Source organism: Micropterus dolomieu, linkage group LG20 (genome assembly GCF_021292245.1).
Source record: "Micropterus dolomieu isolate WLL.071019.BEF.003 ecotype Adirondacks linkage group LG20, ASM2129224v1, whole genome shotgun sequence".
Lineage (NCBI taxonomy): Eukaryota > Metazoa > Chordata > Actinopteri > Centrarchiformes > Centrarchidae > Micropterus > Micropterus dolomieu.
In genome coordinates this window covers 27,724,595-27,734,332 of record NC_060169.1, presented here as the reverse complement: position 1 = coordinate 27,734,332, position 9,738 = coordinate 27,724,595, and the positions used below count along the sequence as shown (strand labels likewise).

The following is a 9,738-nucleotide window of genomic DNA, read 5'->3' as shown; positions in this document are numbered from 1 at the left end:
TAATACTTTTCAGATGATCACCAGAGCTTGGAGGTCCTGAGACAGGATGAAAGTCAGCCCACTACAGCTGCAGCAGCCTGGAGGGAAGATGGTGTCACTAATTCTGGCCAGATGAGAAGGACCAAGAGGCTGACCATGCACGAGAAACTGGCCATGGAATTCCATGAGCACAAATTAAAATATTTAAAAGATGAACATGAAATAAAGATGAAAATACTTCATGTTGAGTTAGCCATGAAGGAGGAAGAGAGAAACATGAAGCAGCAGCAGTACCAATGTTCTACTGAAACCAGCACCAGTTCAGGGTCCCGATATCTCAATTTGTGAAATAAAACTTTTGTTCATAATCAATCTGTGGCAATTGTTGTCTTCAATCATCTGAGGTAACTTCATTGTGAGAAGTGCCACAAAGCAAAAGCATCTCGGCACGCCAAAACCAAAAGGTCACGAAAGTTGATTTCATCAAGATCATTCAGTGGGTTGCTCCTGTCCATAACCACCCTTCTGTCTGGTGTCTAAATAGTCTAAATGGAGCTCTTTCATCATCATTAATATAGTCCAGGTAATCCATTTTCCTCTATTGCTAAGGTTAATCTGAAATTAAACCTGCCTCTGGCCAGGTTTAGTTTAAGCCTTTACTTAAATCTAGACTAGTTCTAATCAGACTTTGTAATTCAAGACTAGGGAAAGTCTGGGACTATTTTAAACCATGTCTGAGAAATCCAATTCCAGTTAGTCCGTCTTAACTCTCCATTTTAGTCTGGGACTAGGCTTAATCTCTGTCTGGGAAACTGCCCCTAAGAGTCTTAAAAAATAAGCTTTCTTTGTCCTCACAAAAGGTTAACCTGCTCCTCGCAGATAGTGTATCAATGTAAAGTCCAGTTCAATCATTAAGAACAATTTGGGATTCTCCATCATAAACTTGTTTTAATCAAAAACAGAAAGCCGATCTAGCGTCACGTTAACCATTTAATGGCAGTCCTGGCTGTACACCACCCCCACCTGCCTGCGAACCTCGTCCTCCACCTCAGCCAGCAGAAGAGAGTCAGCATGGGACATAACTGCACTCTCCTTCAGCCCTACATGGGAAATCACACTATAAGAACATGCACAGTGTACTGTTGAGTCTGCATGTACAAACAGACCAAGTGGCCATTCGGATTTCAGTGTTTCTGACGCCACCTTGTGTTGAGTGTGCATAAGAAGTCTAACAATATGTATGAACATTCACTGATGATTAATCACCTACTCACTGATTATGCTCGTTTTAATTATTTTGTAAATGTCTTAATTATTTCCTGTTGTAATATAGATGCAAACTAAAATATGCTGAATGTCACAGTACCTTTGAGCAAACACTGTCGAACTTCCTCTGCTTCGTAACGCAACCCTGTACTGTTGAGGAAGTTAAGAGGCAAATAGGGTTCTGGCACCGGGTACTGAGTCTCCTTCCCATTCACCACCAATGATGTGGGGCACCACATATGATCAGGGACCTTAAAAACCAGTGACAGTATATTTTCACAACCATAACAGTAGATACACAATTACAGGATATACAGTAAATACACATTTAACTTCACACTTGATCTTTGTTCACCAATTAACCTTTAGGTTTAATTCAGCATGCAAATGCACATAGGAACTGCATTTCAGAGTAATCAAATTTAATTTGATTATGGGGCCCTGCTGTAATGACCTACCCTGATGGTTCCCTTTGTACCTACAATAATGGCATCATTGGGCAGCTGCATACACGAAGAGCAAGTAAATACTGCCATCCTGTTCTTGGAGAACTTCAGAGTGACAACTACAGTCTCATCCACTCCTGCAACAACAAACAGTTATAGGAATACATGATTCATATTTGATGAAGAGATAGTAAAACTAAATACATGATCAGGCATTCTACTGTTTTTGAAGAAGACTATTGTATATAAGAATGCAGATAAAACACTATTGAATCATAACCTTTATTGTGCCAGTTAACACAAAAGAAATGAAGTGACAGAGATAAGAGAGGTCTTATCAGACAGAAACACTCCCTTGGTCAAAAGAATCTCAATTAAAACACAGTGGGAGTCACAGTGGCAAAAAACTTGACAAATTCCAACTTAAAAACTCTCATTTGTTATCATATGAGGTGCTGCAAACCAATATATATACAACTGAGGTCAGTGGGTAGCAAGTCAGACTGTTAAAAGAAAATAAAAAGACTGACACCGTGTGTTTGTTATTGTTTTGTTTTTTTTGGCAAAGATGTCAGAGTAATAAAAATTAAGAATGAACCAGCTATTGCAATATTATACCCATAACTGTACACAGTATTATTGTGCAAGTGCAACATGTCTCCACATGCAAATGAGGGGACAGAGCTTCAGAAATCATAGCTATGAGACCCCACTGGTCTCTTTTACATTACCTGTCTCCATGCAGATCCCCATGGCCTGGATGCACTCTGGCTTCTCTCCATTATACACCATGCATATGAACTGCAGGCAGTAGATACCAATATCTAGCATTGCTCCTCCGCCCAGCTCCTTCTGCACCGATCTCGGTACATGTGCCAATGGCACGCCAAACTCTGATCTCACCATCTTCACCTCACCAATATCACCCTGGGTCAGCAGCCGTTTGATCTCCACTGAGGCCGGGAAGAATCGGGTCCAGACAGCCTTAGAGCAAAGGACAGGAAGCATTTCATAAGGTTACATTTTAGGTGCTTGGCTCTTTTGGTAGTCACATTTCATTTTCAAGAACAAAATCATGATGAAACCATTTGTTTTCAAATGTCTGTTGCTGTATGACAAAACACAGTTGATACAGAAGAAGTATTACTGGTATATGTATTCATCCAAGAATAATTTGGATGTCATATTTAGATTTTTAAATTATTATTAGGCCTATTTAAAAAATGCTGTATAAATTTTGCATAGATGAAACATATGATACAACCTGTTAATAATATGTAGTGAGACAGACACCTGTTTCTCACAGAAACAAGACTTATATTAAAAGTAAAAGGTAAAGGTGACCTTGAGCGGCTAGATGTTCTGTACCACTGTGCCATCAGCTTTGCCACCAATGCCCCTTACAAAACCCATCACTGCAATCTATACTCCTCCACAGGCTGGCCATCCCTGCATACTAGACAAAATCATCACTGGCTCACTTTAATTTACAAACCCTCCTTGGTTTGACCCTACCTTACCTGAAAGACCTACTACTACACTCCTCCTCTGTATATAATACGAGGTCATTTAATTTTATTTAAACTTTTTAACTAAAAGTTCCAAAAATCAATTCTTTGTTTGGTTGCATGGCGTTCAGTTTCAGCGCACCCAATGATTGGAATAATGTACAAAAAGACTCTAGACCAATTTGTTTCTCTAACAGCTTTTAAGAACAAAATCATGGGCATCTCCAAAGACACATGTAAGTGTGTCCTTCACAAGCAAGAATAATTAATTATTTATTAATTGTTTCTAGGTCTGTTAAAAATAACAAAAAAAAGCTGTCTGTTGACCTGTATTGTTTATACCCTCACTGTATCGGTACTTTCTCTTGTTCTCTTTTTAATGTTTTACCTCTGTATGATATTGCTTTGTCAGTTAGTTAACACTAAATGTTGTCTGTCTAAACTTGTATCCACTCCCCACCTACCCTCAAGAGGCTACTCCCCTCTTCCCATGCCATCCTTGCAAATAAGAAGTTTTTCTTAAGTGTCCTGCCTGTATAAATAAAGGTTTAATAAAAAACAGTATTCACATAGGCTAACAATGCTGCAATATTTTGCTGTCACTTTTTTCACTGAGTAACAGATAATGCTGTAACTGCACTTCCAGGCTCAAGGATGATTTTTCAGGTGAAAAGTGGAGAAAGTACAGCTATGAAGAGATTATTTATTTATTTTTTGGTCTGCTCCATCCGTACCTCCATGAAGAAGACGTCATTCATCTTGGCAGACGCCAGGATCTCCTGTGCCTCCTTGGCGTTCATGGCCAAGGGCTTCTCACACAGCACGTTCTTCTTGGCATTGGTAAAGAGCAGACAAGTGCTCAGATGGTAGGGGTGGATAACTCCAACATACACTACATCTGTGCACACATCCACACACAAACCAGAGACCTAACTGTAGAAGAGAGATTATTCTGGCCATCAAAATTATTTTAACAGAGAAATACCAACTGCAAATGAAAACAGTTGCTAAAATTGAATATATGTTTGGGGTTGGCTGCATTGTAAGTTTCAGCTCTGGCTGAAGTGTCCTGAGGCAGCAGAACCCTCACATCTGGGGCTCAAGGTCTGACCCAGGCCTGATAGAAACTCACCTATGTCTGGATCTCTGGCCAGCTCCTCATAGCTGCCATATGCTCGTAAGATGCTGTGCTTTTTGGCAAACCCCTGTGCATCCTCTAAATTGCGAGCTGCCACAGCCACAACCTGTGAATACAGTTTCAAAACATTATTTACTGAGACCCGGTCCGTGTACATTCTGATAGTTTGTTTTTTCGTTTGAACCACAAAACGAACAAACGAGAAAACCATTTTTTTTTCGGTTGTCGTTTCAAATCAAAGACGAATATACTGGAAAAAGAGCCGTTCTCCCGTTTTTAGTTTCTGAATCGAAAAACGAAATTACGACTAAACCAAATTCAAATAATGGTCCAATTGTGGTTTTTTTAAAGTCCTATTTTTATTTCTCCGTTTGAAAATAGACGTTAAGAAAAGAGAGACAGGTGGGCCAAGTGATCCGGAAGTAAGCGTACAGGTGCTGGTCATATAATATAAATAAAATAAAAAGAATATCATCAAAAAGTTGATTTATTTCAGTAATTCCATTCAAAAAGTGAAACTTTATTATATTAATAACGATATTATATTCATTCATTACACACAGACTGATATATTTCAAATGTTTATTTCATTTAATTGTGATGATTAAAACTGACAACTGATGAAAATCCAAATTCAACATCTTGAAAATTAGAATATTACTTAGAACCAATACAAAAAAAGTATTTTTTAACAACTGAAAAGTATGAGCATGAAAAGTATGAGCATGTACAGCGCTCAATACTTTTTTTTTTTTTAAACTTTCTTTTATTAATAGAAAATACAGAACAAAACTCTACAAAAACGCTACAGGCTTATACATTCACACTCACATTCACACCCTAAAAATATAAAATATACAGAGAAAGGAAAGACTACATGGTTTCATATAATTATAATACATATAAAATATTATTCCATTTTTTGTTATATTCATCTAACTGATTGTTGCTTTCTGCTATTATCTTTTCTAAAAGAAGATGAGACCTTATAACATTCTTAAAGTGACTTAAACACAGGCTTGGTGATACTTTTATTTTAAAAATAAACATTTTCCCTATTAATAAAATGGAATTTAACACAATTAAAAAACTACCTGAAAAATTACAATAGTTTGTGGTGTTATGGTAAGTTCTATTCCAGCCGTCCTTAACCAGACTTGGACACCTGACCAGAATTTATATACCAATGGACAAAAGTAATATAATTTCCATAGGTCTTGCTCTTCTTCCTCACAGAATCTGCAATGTGGATTATTTTCAATGTGACATAAATATAACATTTTTTCAGTTGCAATTATCTTGTAGAAAATTTTTAGTTGGAATATTCTTGAATATGAATCTACTGTAGTGTTATAAATTGATCTAATGTACTCTTTCCATGGGATTGGTGCATTGATTTCATCTTCCCAGTATTGGCAGATTTTGTGAGGAAAAAGTGCAGAACCTGCAGAATATGACTTCCAATTATAAATTATTTTATTTATTTTTATATTATTTAACCATTTTTGGCATTGTACTTTTGGGAGACAAACCAATTGCTTGTGTTTATTTTGTATTTTTTGTTTCCAGCCAATCGGAATTGCTGAAACAATCTGATTGAATCGATACAAATCTAAACATTTGTTAAATTGTATTGAGAAATCATAAAATGAGATAATGTGACCAGATGTATCTAAGAAGTCATTCACAAAAATTAACCCGTTTTGAGTACATGTATTCCACAGAAGTGGTTGGTCTCCTACAGTAATTTCAGAGTTTTAAAAAAGGGTGAGAGTTCTTTTAGTTGGTTCTGAAATATTTCTTTAATATGTAATGATTTTAATTGAAAAAATGGAAATAAATCAGAACCAAAGAAAGAAAAGGATGTATATAATCTTTTACTGGTGAGCCATTGCCTGTGATGATATATTTTAGGAACCCAAGAAGCTTTTAAAGAACCGTTCATTGCTTGGAAAATTTTTAAATTTAATCCACCATTTTCATATGAATTGTATAGATATTGTCTCTTAATTTTATCCGGTTTACTATTCCATAAAAATTTGAAAATTTTTTGTTCAAAGCATTTAACAAAAGAAGTGTCAGGAGAGTCATTATTAAACAAATTGGGGGATTACCAATGAATTAATCAATGTGACCTTTCCTTGTAATGTAAGTGAACTGCTCCTCCATGGCTGTAAAATTCTATCTACTTTTTGCATTTTTTGTCATAGTTGTATTTAACAATATTTTTTAAATTATCTGGTATGTGCATACCTAAAATGTCTACAGAACCGTTTGTCCATCTAATTGGAGCAGAACAACTTAAATTAAAATCTGTACCATTTATCGTCCCCATTCTCAATATTTGGCACTTCTCAAAATTTGGTTTCAAACCTGATATTTTGGAAAACATATTTAGATCTGTGATCTAATTCCAAAGTAGATTGTTTTGGTTGTATAAGAAAGGTTGCATCATCAGCATACATTGTAAGTTTTGTCTCTATACCATTTGGCTTCAAACCCATAATATCTGTATTCTTTCTAATTTTAATTGCTAATATTTCAATACATATCAGGAACAAATACAGTGACAATGGACACCCCTGGCGAACCCCTTGTGTTAGGGGAAATCCAGTAGATAAATACCCATTATTTATGACTCTACTGATGGTGTGTTTATAGAGTGTCTCAAACCATTTGATAAAATTCTCTCCCAAATTAAAATAACAAAGACATTTCTTAATGAACTCCCATCTAACTTTGTCAAAGGCCTTTTCAAAATCTGCTATAAATAGTAATCCTCACTCAATACTTAGTTGGAGCTCCTTTTGCCTGAATTACTGCAGCAATGTCGCGTGGCATGGAGTCGATCAGTCTGTGGCACTGCTCAGGTGTTATGAGAGCCCAGGTTGCTCTGATAGTGGCCTTCAGCTCTTCTGCATTGTTGGGTCTGGCGTATCACATCTTCCTCTTCCCCATAGATTTTCTATAGGGTTAAGGTCAGGCGAGTTTGCTGGCCAATTAAGAACAGGGATACCAGGTCCTTAAACCAGGTACTGGTAGCTTTGGCACTGTGTGCAGCTGCCAAGTCCTGTTGGAAAATGAAATCTGCATCTCCATAAAGTTGGTCAGCTGCAGGAAGCATGTGCTCTAAACTTCCTGGTAGACGGCTGCGTTGACCTTGGACCTCAGAAAACTCAGTGGACCAACACCAGCAGATGACATGGCACCCCAAACTATCACTGACTGTGGAAACTTTACACTGGCCTCTCCTCTCTTACTCCAGACTCTGGGACCTTGATTTCCAAAGGAAATGCAAAATTTACTTTCATCAGAGAACATAACTTTGGACCACTCAGCAGCAGTCCAGTCCTTTTTGTCTTTAGCCCAGGCGAGACGCTTCTGATGCTGTGTCTTGTTCAAGAGTGGCTTGACACAAGGAATGCGACAGCTGAAACCCATGTCTTGCATACGTCTGTGCGTGGTGGTTCTTGAAGCACTGACTCCAGCTGCAGTCCACTCTTTGTGAATCTCCCCCACATTTTTGAATGGATTTTGTTTCACAATCCTCTCCAGGGTGCGGTTATCCCTATTGCTTGTACACTTTTATACTACATCTTTTCCTTCCCTTCGCCTCTCTATTAATGTGCTTGGACACAGAGCTCTGTGAACAGCCAGCCTCTTTAGCAATGACCTTTTGTGTCTTGCCCTCCTTGTGCAAGGTGTCGATGGTCGTCTTTTGACTGACTGAGAGACCATTTAAAGGCCTTTGCAGGTGTTTTGAGTTAATTAGCTGATTAGAGTGTGGCACCAGGTGTCTTCAAAATTGAACCTTTTCACAATATTCAAATTTTCTGAGATACTGATTTTGGGGTTTTCATTAGTTGTCAGTTATAAACATCAAAATTAAAAGGAATGAACACTTGAAATATATCAGTCTGTGTGGAAGGAACGAATGTATACATTATACATATTTCACTTTTTGAATGAAATTACTGAAATAAATCAGCTTTTTGATGATATTCTAATTATATGACCAGCACCTGTACAGATATTAAAATAAAATCCAAGCTTGTAAAACGGTCAGATCTGTAACATTATGCAGCACTAACGTTATACCAGGGTGATGTTAGATGAAAATAAATAAATAAATAAACCTGGACCGAGAGAAATTTGTTAGCAACAGTATGATTACATGCACTATAATATTGTGCATTTATTCATGTAAACAGCAGTCAGGAGTCAAGTGCATTGTTTGGTGCAGTACAGTTGGTAGGCTAATATAGGTTAACCTAAGAAATTATTGTGTGTGCAGAGTTGTTACTGTCATCGCTATATTTTTAATATTAAATTTATATTTAATGTGGTTTCCACTGTAATGAACTAAGCTTCTTCTTAATTTCTAATGGTGTCCCTCAAAGTGTTGACCACAGACTCCACACCTGTTATTGAAAGAAATGCTGACCACCCAGTGTTCACCTGATCAACAATTAGGGCCACAGTGCTGACTTTGTAGGTGCGGGCATACTGTACTTGCTGAGGCTCAGGAGGTCTTCTGGCCGGCAGCTTTTCTGCACAGTTAGCTTCAACTTTTAAAGGTTTTCCTCATCTAGGCCTATGTGTTTTTTGAATAATACATACATAAATGCCAATTTGTCATAGGGTTAGGAGCTGTTCTCATAAAACATAGGAGGGAGGAACTGCTTGGTCAGGTCAAAGTTCAACTAAAAAGCCAAAGTACTCTTTTTTTTAATTTTAACTGTTTTTTGTTTGTATTTATTAGCATACAGTTGTACGATATCAGCCAGAACATTTTAAATGTGGCCTCAGAGGCCTGACTGATGTCCTGAGAAGACATTCTCAGCGTTGACAGCCTGTTTTTAATAATGTAATTATGTTTTTGGACTTTCTTTTGAGGAACTCGTAAAATGTTCTTACCTCATGGCTTCACAGTCAAGGTTCTGCAGCCATAGATTGTACATTCATGCCTTTGAAAGCATGTATGTGCTATATACAGTGAGGAAAATAAGTATTTGAACACCCTGCTATTTTGCAAGTTCTCCCACTTAGAAATCATGGAGGGGTCTGAAATTGTCATCGTAGGTGCATGTCCACTGTGAGAGACATAATCTAAAAAAAAAATCCAGAAATCACAATGTATGATTTTTTAACTATTTATTTGTGTGATACAGCTGCAAATAAGTATTTGAACACCTGTCTATCAGCTAGAATTCTGACTCAAAGACCTGTTAGTCTGCCTTCAAAATGTCCACCTCCACTCCATTTATTATCCTAAATTAGATGCACCTGTTTGAGGTCGTTAGCTGCATAAAGACACCTGTCCACCCCATACAATCAGTAAGAATCCAACTACTAACATGGCCAAGACCAAAGAGCTGTCCAAAGACACTAGAGACAAAAT

At 37.3% G+C, this 9,738-nt stretch overlaps 1 protein-coding gene across 2 annotated transcripts in view; it reads right to left on the bottom strand.

The window, feature by feature from the left end:
- Nucleotides 1–900: 900 nt before the first annotated feature.
- Nucleotides 901–9,738, bottom strand: part of dhdh.2 (dihydrodiol dehydrogenase, tandem duplicate 2) — an 11,404-nt gene continuing 2,566 nt past the window's right edge. Inside the window, exons 2-7 of one of the 2 annotated variants that reach the window (XM_046031874.1) lie at nt 4,332–4,443; nt 3,934–4,097; nt 2,423–2,675; nt 1,704–1,828; nt 1,346–1,496; nt 901–1,079 (exon numbers count right to left, since the gene is read on the bottom strand). In XM_046031874.1, the coding sequence (XP_045887830.1) occupies nt 970–1,079; nt 1,346–1,496; nt 1,704–1,828; nt 2,423–2,675; nt 3,934–4,097; nt 4,332–4,443 (915 nt within the window). In that variant the 3' untranslated portion in view covers nt 901–969. The remainder of the gene's footprint in view (nt 1,080–1,345; nt 1,497–1,703; nt 1,829–2,422; nt 2,676–3,933; nt 4,098–4,331; nt 4,444–9,738) is intronic. The other variant, XM_046031875.1, reaches the window with a different exon arrangement.